Source organism: Phaeodactylum tricornutum, chromosome 8 (genome assembly GCF_000150955.2).
Source record: "Phaeodactylum tricornutum CCAP 1055/1 chromosome 8, whole genome shotgun sequence".
NCBI classification, from domain to species: domain Eukaryota; phylum Bacillariophyta; class Bacillariophyceae; order Surirellales; family Neidiaceae; genus Phaeodactylum; species Phaeodactylum tricornutum.
The window spans coordinates 896,971-919,328 of NC_011676.1; the positions used below are offsets into that span (position 1 = coordinate 896,971).

The 22,358-nt window shown below is 49.6% G+C and overlaps 9 protein-coding genes across 9 annotated transcripts in view; 5 read left to right on the top strand and 4 right to left on the bottom strand.

The window, feature by feature from the left end:
• Positions 1 to 456: 456 nt before the first annotated feature.
• PHATRDRAFT_35852 (predicted protein) lies at positions 457 to 2,056 on the bottom strand (the record flags this gene model as incomplete). Its single annotated transcript, XM_002180306.1, has 3 exons — positions 457 to 1,033; positions 1,194 to 1,769; positions 1,941 to 2,056. The coding sequence occupies 3 exons, from the start codon at positions 2,054 to 2,056 to the stop codon at positions 457 to 459; spliced, it is 1,269 nt and encodes a 422-aa protein (XP_002180342.1).
• A 1,806-nt stretch (positions 2,057 to 3,862) lies between these two features.
• On the top strand, positions 3,863 to 7,791 carry PHATRDRAFT_35853 (predicted protein; the record flags this gene model as incomplete). Its single annotated transcript, XM_002180102.1, has 2 exons — positions 3,863 to 7,748; positions 7,784 to 7,791. 2 exons carry the CDS (start codon positions 3,863 to 3,865, stop codon positions 7,789 to 7,791), a joined length of 3,894 nt encoding a protein of 1,297 aa, XP_002180138.1.
• Positions 7,792 to 10,566: 2,775 nt separating this feature from the next.
• PHATRDRAFT_35854 (predicted protein) lies at positions 10,567 to 11,433 on the top strand (the record flags this gene model as incomplete). Its single annotated transcript, XM_002180103.1, has 3 exons — positions 10,567 to 10,896; positions 10,989 to 11,312; positions 11,383 to 11,433. 3 exons carry the CDS (start codon positions 10,567 to 10,569, stop codon positions 11,431 to 11,433), a joined length of 705 nt encoding a protein of 234 aa, XP_002180139.1.
• A 931-nt stretch (positions 11,434 to 12,364) lies between these two features.
• PHATRDRAFT_35855 (predicted protein) lies at positions 12,365 to 13,606 on the bottom strand (the record flags this gene model as incomplete). Its single annotated transcript, XM_002180307.1, has 1 exon — positions 12,365 to 13,606. The coding sequence occupies one exon, from the start codon at positions 13,604 to 13,606 to the stop codon at positions 12,365 to 12,367; it is 1,242 nt and encodes a 413-aa protein (XP_002180343.1).
• Positions 13,607 to 14,141: 535 nt separating this feature from the next.
• Positions 14,142 to 15,272, bottom strand: PHATRDRAFT_35856 (predicted protein; the record flags this gene model as incomplete). The annotated part of the gene is made up of 1 exon (XM_002180308.1): positions 14,142 to 15,272. The coding sequence occupies one exon, from the start codon at positions 15,270 to 15,272 to the stop codon at positions 14,142 to 14,144; it is 1,131 nt and encodes a 376-aa protein (XP_002180344.1).
• A 613-nt stretch (positions 15,273 to 15,885) lies between these two features.
• On the top strand, positions 15,886 to 18,016 carry PK4a (kinase pyruvate kinase 4a; the record flags this gene model as incomplete). The annotated part of the gene is made up of 3 exons (XM_002180104.1): positions 15,886 to 16,174; positions 16,359 to 16,512; positions 16,677 to 18,016. The coding sequence occupies exons 1-3, from the start codon at positions 16,061 to 16,063 to the stop codon at positions 18,014 to 18,016; spliced, it is 1,608 nt and encodes a 535-aa protein (XP_002180140.1). The 5' UTR covers positions 15,886 to 16,060.
• Positions 18,017 to 18,646: 630 nt separating this feature from the next.
• On the top strand, positions 18,647 to 19,342 carry PHATRDRAFT_35858 (predicted protein; the record flags this gene model as incomplete). The annotated part of the gene is made up of 1 exon (XM_002180105.1): positions 18,647 to 19,342. One exon carries the CDS (start codon positions 18,647 to 18,649, stop codon positions 19,340 to 19,342), a length of 696 nt encoding a protein of 231 aa, XP_002180141.1.
• A 158-nt stretch (positions 19,343 to 19,500) lies between these two features.
• PHATRDRAFT_35859 (predicted protein) lies at positions 19,501 to 20,343 on the bottom strand (the record flags this gene model as incomplete). Its single annotated transcript, XM_002180309.1, has 1 exon — positions 19,501 to 20,343. The coding sequence occupies one exon, from the start codon at positions 20,341 to 20,343 to the stop codon at positions 19,501 to 19,503; it is 843 nt and encodes a 280-aa protein (XP_002180345.1).
• Positions 20,344 to 20,717: 374 nt separating this feature from the next.
• The window catches only part of PHATRDRAFT_45998 (predicted protein), a 3,324-nt gene continuing 1,683 nt past the window's right edge, over positions 20,718 to 22,358 (top strand). The window contains exons 1-2 of the mRNA XM_002180106.1: positions 20,718 to 20,928; positions 21,144 to 21,790. Of these exons, the coding sequence (XP_002180142.1) occupies positions 20,866 to 20,928; positions 21,144 to 21,790 (710 nt within the window). The 5' untranslated portion in view covers positions 20,718 to 20,865. The remainder of the gene's footprint in view (positions 20,929 to 21,143; positions 21,791 to 22,358) is intronic.

Below are 22,358 nucleotides of genomic sequence, written 5' to 3' on the forward strand. Positions count from 1 at the left end.
GTGTGCGAGGGAGTGGATCGATTTACACTCTCCATCGTTTTTATTTTGATTCATGGAGTAAAAATCATGGCCAATTCCAATATAGGAAAGCTGAGTATATCTGAATGTGGGAAACGTCGTCGTGAACCAACATTTCCGACGCGACACAATCCGTGATGGGTACCAGCTAGTAGTACAGCTCTACGAGATAGCCACTAGATACAAGTTAGCTAGCTAACTACTACGTGTATAAACAGACGAATCGGTACATATCAAAGGAAATCCGACCAGGGAACGATCGAACACGGGTTGGTGGCTCGGCTTTCTGTTGGCCACCATTTTTTGTGATAGATATTCGAAGACGATTCTCGTGCCGAGAATATCGAATTGACAGAGAGGGTCTTGGCGCCGGTGGATGCCCTTGGACACGACTAGATCGTACCACAGTAGGGTGTCATTGAAGTACCAAACTCTCTACTAGATACGTGAACACCGTTCAAGCTCTCCACAGGATCGGTGTTTTGGAACAACTTCAACAACCTTTCCTCGACTCCATGTTGTACCCATGCCGTGCGGAAGGCTTGCCAACTTTACCATCGCTGGACGAATTGTGTCTCGCTCGTGGGGTATGCGCCTGGAGACTGCCCGGGATAGGAATCCTTTCGAAAGGAGAGAATGTGCGAGATCCTGCTCACGTATCCGAAGGAGAGGAGCAACGACAGCAGTCGCACACACAGTGCGTCTTGACTTCGCGACGGCCCGTATGGACCGTGGATTTGTCCGGTTCCAGCGACGACGACCGCACGCATCCACATCAGATATGTATTCGCAAAGGAACCTATGACGGTTCGGACGATTCCTTGGATTCAGAGTCATTGTCCTTTCCTCGATTACAACACGATCGGTACAGAGGAATCGGCTACTGTTGCAGTGGTGGTGCAACGTCGTCCCTGCATGCCGACGAGCTCGCAAAGTCACCCACGCCATATTTTTGGGACGCTTCCCTACGATCGCTACTCCTGCCACATTCACAACACTTTGGGACAAACGGCGTCTGATCGTCGGAGTAGTCCGAACGATGCAATGTTGAGCTACCGAGCGAGACCGTTCAACTCTGACTTATGTTACTCCGGGCCCCGTGTGCATAGCTACGACACTATAGATCGCCGCGCCGATTCTATCTATGAGAATTTCTATCGAGGCACTTGCATTACCTGGCCAACTGTTGCATGGCGCGTTTTTGCCGTTCGGCTTCCTGCACTTTGGCTTGGAGTTCGGCGTTTTTGGCCTGCAGGGCTTGCAATCGCCATTCGGCGTTGTCAAAGCGTTCCAAGAACGTAGCCAACCGTGGATCGACCACGCTAGGTCGCGAGGCGACAAGTGTGCTAGCGGAAATCTGTTCGCTGTCCTTATTCCTTTTCACGACGGGGTCACTTTTCTTGGTGGCCACTTGAGCGGCGGAGAGCCACGGCGTGTCGAAAGTCAGGTTTGTGTTCAAGGCTGGTGATGTTTTGGGCCAAACAATTGGCATGGGGAGCAATACGACTGGTTGGGAGTCGTCTTTTTTTTTTACTTCAATTTTAGACCAATTTATCTTACCAGCCCTTTTTGCAATATTGACTTGTATCTTCTCCAATGCTTCTAGCATAGCTTTATTCACTGAATCAGCAGCTTCCGTTTCAAATTCTGCAAGCTTGGACACCCTGGTAGAATGCAAATTGTGCACAAAAGCACTTGAGCCAAACTCTTCATTCCACGTACAAAAGTGAGCAAATCCAGTGGTAGTGGATCTGGTGATGTGACATAGGTAGTATGTCACAGCCCGTATAATTTAATCTTATGTTGCGTATCATCACGTCCTGTATGGAATGTACTGTAAATATGGACCTACGTATCCACTACGGTGAGATTATTAGAAAAGTAAGCAACACCAGCCAGAAATTGTTCTTTGCCTGCTTGACCTCGAAGAAATTCGAAAAAAGAACGGGTAAAACAACGCTTTCTCAACGACGTTTCCGGAGTCCCATGAAAGGATTTGGGTCTTATGATTTCGGGATGTATTACATTCCCCCATCATGATAACTTGGCAATACTGAATGGCTTTGCCTGCTTGACCTCGAAGAAATTCGAAAAAAGAACGGGTAAAACAACGTTTTCTCAACGACGTTTCCGGAGTCCCATGAAAGGATTTGGGTCTTATGATTTCGGGATGTATTACATTCCCCCATTCAAAAGTATTTACTGTTAGCAATTTTCAGATCTGACCGAAATAGCGATTTTTCAAGTTTTTCAGACCGGAATAGCGGTTTTCCGCTTTTCTAATTGTAAGCCGAAAGTGCTGGAGATCGGATATATAGATTTGATTTGATGTTTGTGTATTTACGGCTTTAGAGTTCTGATTTAAAAAAAGTATACGAATCGCAGTAGTGAAATATTACGTCGCAGTCAACGAAAGTAAACGACCCACCATTGTGCTGCGAAAAAACGACTTAAAGTTAGATTTAAAAGTGATCGAATCACATTAACGCCAATCTAAAACACATTACACACCCTTATCTCAATGACTCTGTATTCGACCCGACCCGTCAAGATACCCACGATGCGTGCCCTTACAAGTGCATTTGTGTGGGCCAGTGTTGCTCTATCGAGTGTTGGAATCCTTGTTAGTAGGGACGTTGTCCGGAATATGCAGGAGTCTGAAGACTCAGCCTATCATCTTCGAGAATCTTTCTTCCCCGACACAAGGTCCTCCAGTTGTCGACCGAGTACTACCGGCATCCTTAACACTGTTAAAAATCTAGACACAAGTAGAGATCAGTATGAAGTAATCCAAGCAGGCTGTGAACTTCCCAGCAATGACTTCAGGAGCCGCATTACAGAGCCCGAAACGTTCTTCCGCAAGCCATTTTGGAGTAATACTTCCTACTTTGACATTGACGACCCGACAATTTTAGTCCAGCTTGGTGGTGAGTTGGCAAACCATCTGGGATATATTGCTAGGGCATTTGGACTGGTTTGGTGGCTGGAGAGGGAATACGGTGTACGTAGCAACATTGTTTTAAGACACCAGGAAGCATCCAAATGGATTAGTGCTCGCACGGATTTGACGCGTTGCTTTCCTTACGTGAGATGATAAATTATAGCCACACAATGCTACAATTTGATACTACGTTGTAGATAGAATTGCTTAGCCTTAGCATTGTTTGTTGGAACATCTATCTAGGATTCACTAGCTCTAGATCTTGGCCTCGTTGCCATTTCCTTTTTCCTGGCTCTGTCGTAGGACAGACGCAGTGGCCAGACGACTGTCCTCGTCGGGTTCATTACCCGTGTGTGGCATGCCGGAGGAAAATACGAAGCGTCTCATAGGAAACCAAATATTTGCGTTATGCACCCAAATGTTTGCAACATACACAACTCTGGTTCCGTTGCATGAGGCGTATAAGACGACTCGTCTTATCAAACCTGATATGCTAGGAACGAAATATTCCTGATTACCATACGGTTTCCCTAGATGAAAGTTGTCAACAGATACTGTTGGCACCATCCGAACTCGATGGTTTGGCGATCACATAGGTGATCCAATCATCTCGACAAAAACTATGTCAATGGTTCGATAGCCAGTACATTGGCTACGGGGTTTCTACGTTCGTACATTCTGTTTCCAACACAAAAGGTTTCATTTTGGAATCTATATTTTAGTCTCACAATCTCAATCTAAAAACCTACCGATTAAAACAATCGGAGCCTCTACGAGGCTTTCCCCCCAACTTCTACTCTTTCGTCGTATTCTACAAATACACTCGTAAGCAGGTAGAACTTATCAGTTTACTCAGACCCAACCCAGCTCTAATTTTTTGAGTTTTTGAAACCTCGACAACGAATGCGTCGTCCGAGGAAGGTCACTCCCGCTGTTCCGGCCCCTGCCGCAGCGACGGACTCACCGGCTGATGCCGCGTCCGCATCCAAAGAGGATGAGGAGTTCGGAGGATTCGACTCCTCCGACGGTGAGGAGCCTTCGGGCACCGCACCGCCATCGCCAGCATCTTCGGATGATGAAGGTGATGGCAAAAAGACTGCAAAGCCTTTGGCTCGCAGCAAGAACACGTCTGACGAAGTCAGTGTGATCGAGAAAAGCGTCATCGACGCAGAGCCTCACTTGTCTAAAGACAGTGACGGTCTCGACTCCGTTCCTCGGCAAGACCGTGTTGAACGAAAGGCCTTGATGGTCGTCCTCCGTGACGTCATCTGTGTTCCATTGTCAGTTGCGGCTGCAATGTTGAACAACGGCATTAAATCATCTGATGATTTCCGTCTTCTCACGAAGGAGGACATCAATGATCTCTGCATGCGGCTCAAAATGGGCTCCATGCATACCAAGCGAATACTCGTCTTCGCCAAATGGATGCATCACGCACCCAACTCAGTCGATGTCGCCAAAGAGTTCACGGCTTCCGTGCTACGCTTTGAGATGATGACTAGAGCCGCGGCGTCGTATGATAATGTGACTACGACGGCTGCAAAGGCTGAAAAATCGGCTACTAGCCTCTTGCCTGAACCGTTTGATGGTTCGCAGAAAAAGTGGCTCACTTTTCGTTACGGTTTCGAAGCGTGGGCAGGCGCAAGTGGGTCCACTTTTACCGCGTGCATCGCGCACCATTCGGATCGGTATTCGAAAGCCGACCCAACCGGACCCCATACGTCGCCCCGTGACGTTTCAGATTTGTTTGCACTCTCCCCAGTTGTCAACATCACCAGGAACGCAACAATCTTCTATACTCTCATGTCGCTAACCAGCGCTGGGGACGCCTGGGGACTTGTTGAGCCCCACGAGCACACTAAGGACGGACGCAGTGCCTGGATTTCTCTATGTGCCTTCTATGAAGGAACGAGCCAAGTGGGTCTCACTACCGAGCAGGCTCGCGCGACAGTTATGGAGTCGGTGTATACAGGACTGTCCAAACAGTTTTCCTTCACCAAATATGTCGCTCGGCATATTTCTGCCAACAATGCCCTTTTGCGTAACAAGGAGGGCTATTCGGACGCTCAGAAAACGAATTTCTTTCTTAAAGGGATTACTGATCCGGCACTCCTTCCTTATAAGGCAACTGCCGAAGCGCGACTCGATGACTGGAATTTTAATCGGGTCGTCAACTACATGCGTACGTCCGCGACGAAACTCAGTTCCAAGGACAGAAGCGACTCACGGAACGTACGTCAGACAAAGACCACTGGCAGAGCCACCGGCAACCAACGTGGTAACGACAACAAACGGCGTGGCTCGTCCAACCGTCCGTCGAACAAGGGGGCTGAGAAACCTTCCCGCCCTCATAAACACGTCTTACCTCCTGAGCTGTGGGAAGCCCTAACCCCAGCTATCAGGGAGAGTATCTTGAGCGCAAAACGCAGTATTGCACCCCCTGGCCGTGAGGCCAAAAGGGCTAAATCCTCAGATACAGATAACTCTAGTTCAACCGTTGAATCTTATTCACAACTGCCTAGTAGTAAAAAACCTATTCGTAAACATACATGCGAAGATCACGTCCAAGTAGATTCCAGTACCCCTGAAACCCTACTTCGTGACGCACCCACAGACATTTCACCCCACGTCACCACCAAAAAAGTGACATTTGGTGCAGGTGTCCTCTTTGGTCGGTACGCTAATCGCGTATCGTTGAATCGTATGGTCCGCTCCGGCAGTCATTTCGATCAAGCCCCTTGGCGCAAGTCGGATTTCCGACTTAACGATGCGACACTAGTTCGTATTCGTCAGAACCGCTCACGCGGAACAAAAACTCCCACCAATTATGGTGAAGCGGTAATTGACACTGGTGCAGACACCGTCTGCGTCGGTGCCGGGTACTCTGTATTGTCATACACGGGTCGATCAGTCAGCCTTCGCGGTTTTCATGATGACGGTGAAACGTTTGAACGGATTCCGGTTGTCACGGCGGCAACCGCCTATGATTATGACGACGGAACAACCGTGATTCTCATCTTTCATGAGGCACTGAACCTCGGGCCCACACAGACCACCTCGCTCATTAATTTGAATCAAATCCGACATGCCGGACATCAAACCGATGACATTCCAAAATTTTTGTCGCAAGGCAAATCCCTTCACGGCATCGAAACTCTCGACGGTGATTATATCCCGTTTGAGCTCAAAGGTCGTGCATCCCTGTTGTATTCTCGCGTACCTACTCAACATGAGCTTGACAACTGTCAGCACATTGATCTCACTTGCGATCAACCATGGGACCCCAACAGTAAAGATTGGGAAGAAAATGAAGCAAAGTACACGCGACACGATCGTTCTCGTCGTGCCTGCTACACCGACAGCGTACCGGTTGACATTCTCCCGGATTGGCCTCCACTACCCGTTTCCCCTGGATCCGTTGTACCGGATTTCCATAACCGTGTCATGAACCCTCGCGACATCGTTCGCGAAATCAAATACGCCACTATCGGTGCGTCCATATCCAGCCCTCGGGTGTTGGACGTCGACCGCGATAAATTACGGCGAATTCTCGGACATGTGCCGATGGAAGTAGTTGAGCGTACTCTTACCGCCACTACACAACTAGCGGAGCGCACGGGCGAAATGCCTTTGCATCGTCGTTATAAAACCAAGTTTGAACAACTTCGGTATCGACGTTTGAAATGCACACTTTATAGTGATACTTTTAAATCCTCTATAAAATCCTCGCGTGGACATACCCATACTCAGGGTTTTGTCTGTGGTGACTCTTACTTTATCTATCATTACCTAATGAAAGCAGAGTCCGCGGCAGACCAGGGTCTCGCCGAATTCATCCACAACATCGGTATTCCTGCACAATTGCACACCGATAACGCGAAAGTGGAAACACTTAGCAAATGGAAAAAATTAACTTCCAGTCACTGGATAAAGACGACGGTCACTGAACCCTACTCTCCGTGGCAAAATCGTTGCGAACACGAATTTGGTGCTGCGCGCATTCACACGCGCCTCGTTCTCGAAACCACCAAGTGTCCCGAACAATTATGGGACTACGCCCTTGCCTACGTCATTTTCGTACGTAACCACACGGCACGAAAAGCGCTGGCCTGGATCACGCCTATTACTGCGATGACTGGCGACACCCATGATATTTCTGAAATCCTGGTTTTCGAATTTTTCGAACCAGTTCAGTATTTTGACAATCCTGATGTCAAATTTCCACAGAATAAAGCCAAAGTCGGCCGTTGGTTAGGTATTGCCACCAATGTGGGCCAAGCCTTGTGCTACCATATTTTGACGGACAAGGGTACTGTAATCACTCGATCTACTGTTACACCTCTCCAAAACCTCGATTCGTCTGCTCTGCAGACTGCCCTCGCTACTTTTGACGCCACCATAAGGGAGATTTATCAGCCTTCTGATTTCGCCCTCGGTAACAAAATCAAAGCGCCGGCTTTCCGCCGTGACGAAGCGATGAAAGTCGCTCGGCGATCCGACGATCCCGGCGATGGCAACACCCGTAACAGACACGTGTTATACGATCTGAACGAAGGGGATGACCATATTCAACTGGATCCCGGGCTCACGGTTGACGATTTCTTCGAGAACGACTCACCGGATCAGGACCCCACCTCCTTAATTATTGGTACTGACGTTCTACTCACTTCGGGTGCGGTTCAGCGCCAGGGCCGAGTTACCAAGCGCGATCGCGACGGTACTCCAGTCCCTAACGACGACCCTGGAAATTTCGTCGTCGAATTCGACGACGGTACCGAGGAAGTCCACGGTTACCAAGCTCTCCTTGATGCTGTTTATAAGCAGGTCGATGATGACGGAAATGAATGGTATACCTTTGATGATATTGTCGATCATCAAAAACGCCCCCGCGGTGGTCGGGGACGTACGCGTGGATGGTTTCTACGCGTAAAATGGGCCAACGGTGAATTTACCTGGGAGCCCCTCACCTCTTTGAAGGAGAGCAATCCCTACCCGGTGGCCAAATATGCGGCCGACCACGATCTCTTATCCGAACATGCCTTTTCTTATTGGGCTCCCACCGTGCTGAAAAAGGCCGATCGATGGATCCGTGCTGCCAAGACGCGAAAAAAGAAAAATCGATACAAATACGGAATAGAAGTCCCTCGCAACGTACCCCACGCTTACGAATTGGACAAGCAGAACGGCAATCACCTCTGGCGCGATGCAATTCGCAAAGAAATGGATACACTTGAGAGCATGAAAACCTTCACTATCAAGGATAAGGGAGAACGAGCGCCCTCCGACTACAAAAGAATCCCCATGTGGATCATTTTCGATGTAAAAATGGATTTCCGGCGTAAAGCCCGACTCGTCGCCGGCGGACACGTCACCGACCCACCAGACGAAGATACTTACTCTAGCGTCGCCTCCCGCGAGAGCGTACGCCTTGGCTTCCTCCTTGCAAGCCTCAATAACCTTGACCTTGTGTCAGTTGACATCGGAAATGCATACGTCAATGCCGATTGTCGCGAAAAAGTCTTCTCAATCGCCGGGCCCGAGTTCGGTGAACACGAAGGCAAAGTCGTATTAATCGCGAAAGCGTTATATGGCCTCAAGTCAAGCGGTGCCGCATGGCATTCTCATCTTGCACAAAACCTCAGATTCCTGGGTTTTGTATCGTCTAAAGCGGACCCTGATATGTGGTTTCGTAAGGCACAAAGGCTTGACAAAACTGAATATTATGAATATATTATCAGTTACGTCGACGATTTAACAATCGTTTCAGCCGATACTAAAGCAATTTTAAAAGCGCTTGAAAATATCCCTTATACACTTAAGGGCGGTTCTGCACCCAGAACATTTCTGGGGGCAACCACCGGAGTGCATACATTTAACGATGGCACCAAAGCGTGGTACATGTCTGCAAAACAGTACTTAACAAACGCAATTCTCAACATCGAGCAGACGCTCGGTGAAAAACTGCCTAGCAGCAGTCGCATCGTGACCCCGCTTCCTCACGGATATCACCCTGAGTTAGATACATCGGGTTACCTCACCGATGACCGCACGAACTACTATATGAGCCTAATTGGCATTCTACTATGGACGTCGGAACTCGGTCGGATCGACATCACTCAAGAAGTCGGTTTAATGTCTCGCTTCAATGCAAGACCACGTATCGGACATTATAATGCTGTCCTTCGCATGTTCGGTTACCTCAAACGTCACCTGAACTCCAAACTCGTCTGCGACCCGCACACGCGCGATTTTTCGCATATTAACTTTGTCAACCCTTCTTGGAAAGAACAATACCCCGACGCACAAGAAGAATTGCCCCCGGATATGCCCCCACCTTTAGGGCGCGCTGTGCAAGTTTCTGTCTTTGTCGACGCTGCCCACGCAGATTGCCACGTCACGCGACGTTCCACTACGGGCATACTCGCTTTTATCAATGGCACACCAATTCGTTGGTACTCTAAGAGACAAAACACAGTCGAAGCCTCGACTTACGGATCTGAATTTGTTGCTATGCGCATCGCTTCCGAAATGATCATTACATTGCGTTACAACCTACGTGTCCTTGGTATACCTATTGACGGTCCCGCAAATGTATTTTGTGACAACATGAGTGTTGTCACCAGTGCGACGATTCCCTCGTCCGTACTCAAGAAAAAGCATAATGCTATTTCTTATCACAAGGTTCGCGAAAGCATTGCTAGCGGGGCAATGCGGATCGCACATGAACCTACCGGCTCAAATTTGGCCGACACGTTGACGAAATGCCTACCTGGTCCACAACACAAATTCCTCGTTCGTCACATACTTTATTGACCCAAGGGCAATAAGACCTTCGCTTTTCAAATTTTTTGGAACCAATCTTTCGCCCGGATTTTGTACTCCCGGACTACAAGATTGAAGGGAGTGATAAATTATAGCCACACAATGCTACAATTTGATACTACGTTGTAGATAGAATTGCTTAGCCTTAGCATTGTTTGTTGGAACATCTATCTAGGATTCACTAGCTCTAGATCTTGGCCTCGTTGCCATTTCCTTTTTCCTGGCTCTGTCGTAGGACAGACGCAGTGGCCAGACGACTGTCCTCGTCGGGTTCATTACCCGTGTGTGGCATGCCGGAGGAAAATACGAAGCGTCTCATAGGAAACCAAATATTTGCGTTATGCACCCAAATGTTTGCAACATACACAACTCTGGTTCCGTTGCATGAGGCGTATAAGACGACTCGTCTTATCAAACCTGATATGCTAGGAACGAAATATTCCTGATTACCATACGGTTTCCCTAGATGAAAGTTGTCAACAGATACTGTTGGCACCATCCGAACTCGATGGTTTGGCGATCACATAGGTGATCCAATCATCTCGACAAAAACTATGTCAATGGTTCGATAGCCAGTACATTGGCTACGGGGTTTCTACGTTCGTACATTCTGTTTCCAACACAAAAGGTTTCATTTTGGAATCTATATTTTAGTCTCACAATCTCAATCTAAAAACCTACCGATTAAAACAATCGGAGCCTCTACGAGGCTTTCCCCCCAACTTCTACTCTTTCGTCGTATTCTACAAATACACTCGTAAGCAGGTAGAACTTATCAGAGAGACATGCGCTTTGAGGCAGGCAATACTGACTCCATCACTAAAGAGTTACACGCTTTGAACCAATGTGGGCCAAGCAGAAATATTGCCAAAAAGAGAGTTATCTACACAAAGGAACCATTTGACCAAAATCTAAAATCTTTTGTGAAGCTATATGCCAAAAATCACAGCAACATGGGCGAAAAGAATGGCTACGTGAATATCCCTGTTTTGGTAAGCAACAAAATGAGCGGTAAAGACCATATTGTGGATAAGTACTACAAAGACATTCGCAGAATTTACCACTTTGAAAAAAGCTGCTGTGTTGATGTCCCCGACCCAGATGAATCCGTTTTTGTAAGTTCCTGCTGTTGCTAGTAGGGCCGGTGATATTTATATGTATATCAGGCACCATTGTTACTGATTGCTCTTATGTTTTGTTTCTATAGCACTTTCGCAATTTTGTCAGTGAGAACGAAGAACTACAATTTCGTGCAGGTCACGAAGAGCTCGTTCCTGAGCAAGTGGCAAATGAGTTGTTTGCCCATCTCAATCCTGGCGACAAAGTAGCCATAACCTCACGCTATCCCAATCATTTTCGAACAAGCATGATTGTGGATGCTTTCAAGAAGCGAGAGATTCAGGTTCGAGTCATAGAGCCACGTTCCGGGGTGGCGGACTTTTGCTTCTTGATGCATGCCCAAAAAGAACTAGTTGGTACGGCCAGATCTTCGTTTTTGATGTGGGCTGGTCTCCTTGGAAACGCCACAAGGGTAAGACCATACACGGTAATGATGCCTGACGGGAATAGCAGGGTCCATCACTACAACTACACAAATCCAGAGCTCAAATCCCGCTTTCTTTTTGAGCGCTACAATGCAAACTCAAGTATAGCTAACCTAATTTCAGAGGAAATAAACTAACTATAAGTTGACAGTGAGGGTCTTGGCGCCGGTGGATGCCCGTGGACACGACTAGATTGTACCACCGTAGGGTGTCATTGAAGTACCAAACCCTCTACTAGATACATGAACACCATTCAAGCTCTCCAACTCTCGACGCAAACACAGGATCAGTGTTTTGGAACAACTTCAACAACCTTTCCTTGACTCCGTGTTGTACCCATGCCGTGCGGAAGGCTTGCCAACATTACCATTAATAGACGAATTGTGTCTCGCTCGTGTTGTATGCGCCTGGAGACTGCCCGATATAGGAATCCTTTCGAAAGGAGGGAATGTGCGAGATCCCGGTCAATCAACCGAAGGATAGGAGCAACGACAGCAGTCGCACATACAGTGCGTCCTGACTTCGCGACGGCCAGTATGTACCGTGGATTTGTCCGGTTCCAACGACAACGACAGCACGCCTCCACATCAAGTATACATTCGCAAAGGAGCGTGTGACGGTTCGGACGATTCCTTGGATTCAGAGTCGTGTTGTATGCGCCTGGAGACTGCCCAGGATAGGAATCCTTTTGAAAGGAGAGAATGTGCGAGATCCCGGTCAAGCAACCGAAGGAGAGGAGCAACGACAGCTACTGTTGCAGTGGTAGTGCAACGTCGTCCCTGCATGCCGACGAGCTCGCAAAGTCAACCACGCCATATTTTTTGGACGCTTCCCTACGATCCCTACTCCTACCACATTCACAACACTTTGGAACAAATGGCGTCTGATTGTCGGAGTAGTCCGAACGATGCAATGTGTAGCTACCGAGCGAGACCGTTCAACTCTGACTTATGTTACTCCGGGCCCCGTGTGCATAGCTACGACACTATAGATCGCCGCGCCGATTCTATCTATGAGAATTTCTATCGAGGCACTTGCATTACCTGGCCAACTGTTGCATGGCGCGTTTTTGCCGTTCGGCTTCCTGCACTTTGGCTTGGAGTTCGGCGTTTTTGGCCTGCAGGGCTTGCAATCGCCATTCGGCGTTGTCAAAGCGTTCCAAGAACGTAGCCAACCGTGGATCGACCACGCTAGGTCGCGAGGCGACAAGAATGTTGGCGGAAATCTGTTCGCTGTCCTTATTCCTTTTCACGACGGGGTCACTTTTCTTGGTGGCCACTTGAGCGGCGGAGAGCCACGGCGTGTCGAAAGTCAGGTTTGTGTTCAAGGCTGGTGGTGTTTTGGGCCAAACAATTGGCATGGGGAGCAATACGACTGGTTGGGAGTCGTGCTGGGCCGGTGGTGGGGCGAGTGGCGCACACGTTGTGTTGATCGCTAGCTGCGGTGTAGGTTGTGGCCACAACGCGCGAGGCCACAGATCATCATTATTGATCGTTTCCGTTGTGCGTAGCTTCTTGGTGGGACGGGGTTCGATTGGCAAGTTGTGGACGATGTCTGGCACCACGGGCTGCTCTTGTGTATCCAAGAAACATGGTTTGAGTGGTGAAACGGGTGGATCGTGTGTGGGATTAGATATAGGATGAAAAAAGAGAGCAGATTGGCTCGTACAGTCGCTGGAAACCGAAAAGGCCAAGGAGTGCGCCCGATCGAAAGCGGGGGGAGGCGCCGGGAGAGCAGGAACCGGCAAGGTTTCGGGAGATACGTACGTTTTGCCGAAAGCAGAGGCAAACGTTGAATCGTGATCCGTAAATATTGGTTGTAAACCAAGCTGCATAGAATTGTCCCAAACCGTCATATCGGGTAGAAATGGGCTCACAAGTGGCACAGGACTATGACGCTCGTATAGATAGCTGTTTTCGTTGTGGTTGGAGGCAGGCACGTTACTAGGATCAGACAATTGTTTCGAATCGAGCGGGAATGTGCGGTTGCTAATAGTCACAGAATTGGCGGTAGCCTGGGTCGTTCGACGAGTATTGGAATGGTGTGGTGATACGGCCGTTGCAGAATAGGCTTCCGCGTGGGCACGGATATTCTCCGGCAGGACGGAACCACACAGCGAACGCCATCCGATCACGACGTCGGATGGGAGCGGTGAGGTATCGTTGGGGTGGGAGGAACGCCGTGTATCCTGCATGTGGGCGTCCCTATGTATATCGTCGTCAGGGTGCCCTACCATGACTTGCAGAAAAATATCGTGGAAAGATTTGTTGGATAAGTCCATGCCGTGGTGCACGCGATGCAACGGAATGTTTGCAGAGGACGCAAGTGTCGTTACTGGAGGCTTTTGTCTTCAATTGTGTATCGGTTAGAGTAGAGGAGAGATGTGTGAATGTGTCGTTTCGGTCGGTCCAAACCTGGACAAAAAGATGGCGAGAATGAACTCCTGGATATTGTAAACTATCGGGATCTCTGAAAATGTCGTTGTGGTATCCAACAGTCTCACAACGTATCACGGACATATGAGTGCCGATAGGATTAGTGACCTGTGATAAAAAGACCAAGACGGAGAAACCAGCTACTTCCCTACCGACCCATCATCTAGAGAGAGCCAGCAAGTGCAGTCCGCCAGAACCATCAAAACAAACCTTGCGTTGCCGCAACACATGTGATTCTGCCTCACATAATGATAAAATATGAGGGCTTGCTTTAGAACATACGAGTTGCGAATTTTGGTTCCAAAATCCACAGAACGATTACAGTATTTTTTCTGTAGAACAAGAAGAATGGAAGATTATGTATAGCAGGCTCTAGTAGCTTCATTTTGCGACACAGGCGTCCTTTTTTCTCAGTTTGGCAGAGTCACGGTCAGCCATTGCTGTGATATTATCTGGGACTACTTCCCAGCCATCAACCTTGGGCGTCCCAAACGGGGCATACCATACAGTCCCGTGCCTATTCAAAAGAGCAGGGACAAGGGAAAAAGTACTCCTGGAAAGGATGAGAGTGCCCGCCATCATCATATCTCGCCACGTGTCCACCAAACTTGCACTCAGGCGCAAGTTGTATTGCCTGAAATTGTCCCAGGGCTCGTAAGACTCCTCTTCCGAGTAAATTGTGACGGTGCTATTGGAGGGAACATACGTATCAATCACAGCATGGTAATACGAGTTCGGCAAGTATCGGTATCGTTTCAGCAATCCATTTTTGGGGCACGGTATGACATCCCCACGGCGAATATGCACTGCCGTCTGGTGACCAGCGGAAACATTTTTCTCGGGATACTTTACCCTGGACCGAATAAATGCTAGCCATTCTCGAGACCACCGACGATCAACGTTTGCGTAACGACCTCGTTTGACTATGTCACTGATGTTCGTGGGGCAGGCGTAGGTGAGTTCGTCTTCGAGGCCAATAGCAGCAAACAGCTGCTTATTTGTCTTGATGCGAGCTTGGTTGGGAGCCTTGGAATCAGTCCAACAAGCGCCGGGATACGTCATATTATGGTGGAAAGCATACGAATGCGCAGCCAACATGTCTTGGATTACCGACCCTGATCTGTCCGTTCGAGCATTGGAGTACATGCCTTTCTTCCGCTTCTGCATGGAGTCGTCATTGTTGATACTGGCCGGGACCGTAGATGGAAATGCGTGGTCTGGTACGGACGATGGCGAGACTTGGATGGACTTGTTTGCTGGCGCTGCTTTCTCTACGACATTTTCTGTCGAAGGAGGTAGGGCAGCGCCTACTGTCAGATTGACTTCGGCCTCTGTATCTACATTGCTCCACGTTTCCGACGACGACGACTGTCGCTGCAACACATTGGCGAGCATCTCATCAACATTTAGAAGCGCGTACTCGCTCTGAAACTTTCCGAGAGTCGCCAAGACCAACGCCGACAAGCTTATACCTACCAACCGCACCAGCGATCCAAACGAGCGTACACCCATTCTCTCTTCCGAATGCTCATCTTACGTCTCGTTGAGCTTGGTAGAATGATTTGCGTTTGAACTTCTGGATGGATTTACTGTAATGTAGAGGTAATACAAATTTTGCTTCAAAGGTCGGCTACCTTTTTTGGTAACGTAAAAAATTTGAATTAGCAGTAAGGTAACTGGTATAAAGGATTGGCCGCTGAATGTCGCACGAATGGATCGCTCGCATAGAAGTTCTTGGATAAATAAAGGAGCGACAAATTAATTCAGTGTAGAGTCCAATAATATCTTCTTAAGTCGGTTTGAATCTTCCATCGTGTTCGCGTTTTTCCTTCTGGCGTACAAGGCGTCGTGTCGCCTTTCTAGCTAGTAGGGTTCGTTGGTGAACTACCCTGCGCGTTCCAAGAGGAATGGACTCTAGATGAAAATACTCTCTTTATCTACCATGTCATTTCCTCTGTTCACCGCGGAGTAGAGACGAAAAATGCCGACGACGAACGGCGAATCCCAAAAAGGATTCGGCATGCGACATTGCGGTGCCGGATGTTGTGGCCATGAGCGAAATTCGGCCAGTGTTCGGTATCGCTCGTACGAGCCCGAGAGGGTGCGACAGCCAACCGGAAAAAGGGCAACGGGATCTTTTCCAAGATTGTTACTGACAGTGATTGTGTAATAGCTCCACACTTTCTCTCCTATCCAACAATCGCTTGTCCTTTCGTCGTTTGATAGTTGTACACAACAACGTATAACAAGTATCCAGAAATATCTAGTGTTGTTACAACGTGTGCAGTAGTGACCATAACATGCTTTCGAGCACGAGTACCATTCCCAAGCTAGACGGCGAGGTCGTCACGCTCAGCGTCATCAAGAAGCCCACCGAAACCAAGAAGAGACGCACCAAGATTATTTGTACCTTGGTAAGTATTGGGTCCTCTGTCGGAGACTCAGTTGACGGAAGTGACCAAGCTGTATTTCATGGGCACATATGCTGCCGGACTGTGTTGTGCTGTCGTGTATCTCAACGGGCGTTATCGTTCGTATCTCGTCCTTACCAGTACGGGCGCTCGACTCGATCACTCACTGCTGCCTGCTATGTTCCAGGGACCTGCTTGTTGGAGCGAAGAAGGCCTCGGCCAGCTCATGGACGCCGGCATGAATGTCGCTCGCTTCAACTTTTCCCACGGTGATCACGAAGGACACGGAAAAGTCCTCGAACGTTTGCGCAAGGTTGCCAAGGAAAAGAAGCGCAACATTGGTACGTACGAACCAACCACGAACATTCGTCTTTTGAGCGTGTACGCGTGTCTTTTTGTAGCTCTACCGGACGAAACAAATGGAGCTGTAGCGTGCTTCTGTAGGCGCCTGGTTTACCATCTTTCCTCACACCCCATTCTTGATTCCTTTCCTCATCGGCCACAGCGGTGCTCTTGGATACCAAGGGTCCGGAAATTCGTACGGGATTTTTTGCCGACGGCATCGACAAGATTAACCTGTCCAAGGGAGACACGATCGTACTGACCACGGACTATGACTTCAAGGGCGATAGCAAGCGTTTGGCGTGCAGTTACCCCACACTAGCCAAGTCCGTTACCCAGGGACAAGCCATTCTTATTGCCGACGGATCACTCGTTTTGACCGTCTTGAGCATCGACACGGCTAATAACGAAGTGCAGTGTCGCGTCGAGAACAACGCTTCCATTGGCGAACGCAAAAACATGAATTTGCCCGGAGTTGTCGTCGATTTACCCACCTTCACCGAACGTGACGTCAACGATATCGTCAATTTTGGTATCAAGAGCAAGGTAGACTTTATCGCTGCTTCTTTTGTTCGCAAGGGAAGTGACGTGACCAACCTGCGCAAGCTCCTCGCCGACAATGGCGGTCCACAGATCAAAATTATTTGTAAAATTGAGAATCAAGAAGGCCTCGAGAACTACGGAGACATTCTGGAGCACACGGATGCCATCATGGTGGCCCGCGGTGATCTCGGTATGGAAATTCCTTCGTCCAAGGTATTTCTGGCGCAAAAGTACATGATTCGCGAAGCCAACGTTGCGGGCAAGCCCGTTGTCACTGCCACGCAAATGCTCGAAAGTATGGTGACCAACCCGCGTCCTACGCGTGCCGAATGTTCCGACGTGGCCAACGCCGTTTACGACGGCACCGACGCCGTTATGCTGTCGGGAGAAACCGCCAACGGTCCACATTTTGAAAAGGCCGTGCTGGTCATGGCGCGTACGTGTTGCGAAGCCGAGTCGTCCCGCAACTACAACCTGTTGTTCCAGTCGGTCCGCAACTCAATCGTCATTGCGCGCGGTGGCTTGTCTACCGGGGAATCCATGGCCAGCAGTGCCGTCAAGTCGGCCCTCGACATTGAAGCCAAGTTGATTGTGGTCATGAGTGAAACGGGCAAGATGGGCAACTACGTGGCCAAATTTCGTCCGGGCTTGAGTGTCCTGTGCATGACCCCCAACGAAACGGCCGCGCGGCAGGCTAGTGGATTGCTGTTGGGCATGCACACGGTCGTGGTGGATTCGTTGGAAAAATCGGAAGAGTTGGTGGAAGAACTCAATTACGAATTGGTGCAATCCAACTTTCTCAAACCCGGCGACAAGATGGTTGTCATTGCCGGACGCATGGCCGGCATGAAGGAACAGTTGCGCATTGTGACGTTGGACGAGGGGAAGTCGTATGGTCACATTGTCTCCGGCACGAGCTTCTTCTTTGAACGCACACGTCTGTTGGACTTTAACGACTAATTACAGTTTTGGACGGCGTGGTTGGCGAGTGCGGTCCCGTTCCGAGGTGATGTCCAATAGTTTGGACGGGCGCTAAACGTCGCGTGTCTTTAATTTTTTCTTAACATGGTTCTATATGGATTCTCAGGTAGAAACTATGATTTTGCGGAACTCGCATCATATGGGCAAGTCTCGGTACTGCCGAGGTCCACCAGATAGCTGCAAATACAAGCATTGTGAGTCCAAATACATCTTTCCCGGCACAAGCGGAAATTGGTTCGTCAGCACAAAGTATAATTTTTGTTCTTCGCCATCTAGCTAGGTAGCTTCTGTCTGCAGTACAGGATTGGGTAGAGGGAGTCCATGTTGTCGTATCCTGATTGTCCATCGAGTCGTGTCATCGTCAGCCCGACGTAGTTTTTGTGTTTTCCACTACCATGGTTCTTCTTCGAGTTTCGGTTCGTGCACGAACAGTGATTGTGCGCTATTTTCTCTGTTCCCTCTCTAGGAATTCGGATACTTGGATGCATCGGTGCCGTCCGTAGGTATCAACGGTAGTATACGAACCTACGCTGTGAAACCAACAAGAGACACGCAGTAGCAAAATTGATTGATACGTACAAACCTGGGTTCGCGAACCAAAGAAAGACCATGGGAACGATTTTTGGCAAACAGACTGTAGCGGAGCCCGCCTTTGAGGTGTTGTATCGGCAGACGCAGCAGGCTTACGAAATCCGGCGGTACGCGACGCGTTTTGCGGCGTCCACTTCAACGGATGCGAACTCGGACAGTGCTCCCTTCAACGCTCTCGCTCGCTACATCGGAGTCTTTGGGACACCGGAGAATCAAGGCCGGACGGCGATTAGTATGACCGCTCCCGTGGTCAAGGAAGAATCATCGGGTTCATCACAACCAGAGGCCATGGCTATGACGGCGCCCGTCGTCAAGACGCCGTCCGATCCGAATGGCGAGGCTGGAATGGTGATGAAGTTTATTCTTCCGGCGGCGTACGACTCCATGGAGAAGATTCCGCAACCCACCAATCCACGCGTGCATATTGAGGAAATTCCTCCTGCGGTGGGAGCCGTGCACCGGTACTCGGGTAGTTTCGATGACACCGTCTCGAGGAACAAAGCCCGATGGTTGGCGCAGCAATTGCGAGAGGATGGGGTGGATATTACCGAAGATTACGCCGTCGAGCACTATCAGTTTTGGGGATACAATCCACCGTTTACGCTACCCATGTTCCGTCGCAACGAAGTATGGATTGAATTGGACGCGACGCAGGTTGATCAGATTGTGAACGGCAAGGGAGGTGCGGCGAGTTCTACGTCGGCCGTCAACTAACGCGTGGAGTGGGATTGACGGTGAGGAATACCAGTGACTATTGGCGTGTGTCGGTACGCTCGCGTACACCCGGCAGGTTTACCCATGCATTTATGTTACCTATCTATACCCCCCGGGATAACATTCTGTTGCCGATACGCGTACTTAGGGTGTTATTGCTAGTCGCGCAAGAAGTTGGCGAGCCGCGTCATGGGCGGTAGGTCCAGCAGCGCCTGTGGATGGACCGCCGCCGAGTCCATATCGGTATCCTTTTCTCGTTGCGTAATGGCGAGTTCGGTTTGCGACAGTCCGTGCCGGTTTTGTTTGTCCATGTCGAGCTCAATCGCGGCAATCGTCGTTTGCAAGCTGGTATGGTGTGTTGGCAAGGCTTGTTGCGTTTGTTGCAAAGCCTGTTGCATGGTAGTCAAGGCTTGTTGCATGACACGAATTTTGTCGACGCGTTCATCCTGATTCGTGTCAGCGAACGCATGGTTGGACACTGCGAGGGGTACGCAGTGTTGGAGTTGCGTTTGACGACTGGCCAACTGTGCGGCGCGTTCGAGGACGGAGATTTGCAACGCGTGGATGCGGGCCGCTTCGTCGCGAACTTGCGTACGCAAAGCCTGTACGCGTTCCAAGGCTTCGACGTCGAGGAGTTCGGATTCCGCAAAGCCGTACGGATCATGGCGGGGTATCGTCCTGGTTGTGGTATCTATCGTTGTACCGGTAGCAGTACTACAAGTAGTGTCAGTAGTACCGGTAACAGTAGTAGTAGTATCTTGGTCTACGGCAAGAGTGTTGCGGTGCACGTAGAGATGAAAGGCTTCGTCGGTGACGGGTTGCACGATGCGTTGAATATGGGCGTGGAGACTAGCCTGTAAGGCGAGTCGCGTGGTTTCGTCCAAGGTCCCTTTACCAACACGTCCGTGATTGTGAAGGTGACGATCCACCGCGTGCAAGGCGGCGTCCAAATCAGACTCGGCGACCAAATTGTTGTTGCGTGCAGCGGCGACTTCCGTCATGCTTGTCGTACCAGTCGTAGTATTGATGAATGTCAAAGTGAATAGAGAGGCAGGCAATCACGACGAGGCAAAAGAATGGAACAGTATGGAGATTCACAGTCACGTGGGGACACTGGGTATTAGAGAGAATTCTGTCGGCGCATTGTCGGAAAAAAGCCGTTGCCAATGTTACCAAACACGCAATTTGAATTAGGATGACCCGGAGACTGAATTTATACCCGGAGATTGTTAGGAGTACGAACGCCCGATTGTGCAAAACTACAGAACCCCATAAACGGACATACACAGACCGCAAGGATCCGGAAGGAAGCACGCCGACGACTACGAGACCGTAAGGGGAATGGGACCATGGGAAACCAACACTAGGAACAACACACTAACAGCCAGATTACTTACCGTTACGGTAACAGGTTTGGCGTTGGTAGGCACACACAGGTATATCTGGCGCTACCCTGTTCTGGATACTCTCTCTATACATTTACAAATAGAAACAGTATCGACTAGTCACTCTCCAAGTGTAGCATGTTTCGCAATCAATACGATACGGATGTGACGGTGTGGAGTCCGGAAGGACGACTCTTGCAGGTGCGTGCGTTTGCTTCGTTGGAATTAGATTTGAAATTATTGGAGCTGAAAGAAACATTGGATGCCTTGGAGTTACGGCATTAGTTCAACGACTCTGGAGTCTTTGCATTCTTGCCGGTCCCTTGCTTGCTTACTTGCGTATACAATGCACACACTTTCACGCACGCACTATTACTCACTTCACACACTGACTAACAACGTTTCACGCTCGACAGGTCGAGTACGCCATGGAATCGGTCAAGCAAGGATCCGCCTGCGTAGGACTACGCTCGGACTCCATTTGCGTTTTGGGTGCGCTCAAACGTTCCGTATCCGAGCTCAGTAGTCACCAGAAGAAGCTCTTGCACATTGACGACCACATTGCCGTTGGCATTGCCGGACTCACCGCGGACGCGCGTTCACTCGCCAAGTCTCTCCAGAGCGAGTGTCTCAACCACAAGTACGTCTACGGGACGCCCATCCCGCCGCATCAGCTCATGGCCGACCTCGCCGACAAGCACCAGCGGACCACGCAAACCTACGTCCGTAGACCCTTTGGAGTTGGACTCCTCGTCGCCAGTGTCGATACCACCCGCCAAACACCGCACTTGTACCAAACCTGTCCCAGCGGGAACTTGTACGAATTCGTCGCATCCGCCATTGGCGCACGATCCCAATCCGCACGCACCTATCTCGAAAAACACGTGGACGACTTGGCCAACGCCACCCGCGATCAACTCATCGTACACGCACTGCAAGCCCTCACCGGATGTGTCTCGGGAGACGATGAACTCACACCCGACAACGGGTCCATCGTTGTTGTTGGAAATGACATCCCCTACACCATGATTGAAGGAACCGACTTGCAACCCTTTTTGGACCAGTTGGAAACACGAGAAACCCCGGACGACGATGATGACGGCGACGCACCCGACGAAGCGGAGAGTCCACTAGTGCCGGAGCCGCAAGCCATGGAAACCTAACTGGTATCGAGTCATACCCAGCTTTCTACAGGGTCTCCGAACGATTCCGGTCGGTAATTGGGGCGCGTTGCCGTTCCAGATAGGATTTCCAATTCACACTTGCCTACTAATGTAGGGTCATACCTAGCCTTGCAGTCTACACTCGTTTACTACACTTTCTTTACATACATATACCTATACACAGTCACATGCCCATACAACGGTGCCGTCACCACGAATCTCCAGCCAACGTCCACACAAACGTATACACACGCACAGTGTGCATCCAAATACAAATCCAACACACACATATATATAGAAAGCAAGGCATTGACCTGGTGGTCGCCGCTACTTGCCATTGGACAAGGACAGCAACTGCAAAGCCGCAATCAACGCATCACCATCCCCACCGTCGACGTTCTCGTCCGCTTTGGCAGCGGGGAGCGATGTTTCCTTGACGGGATCCTTCGCCAACGATACAGCCAGAAC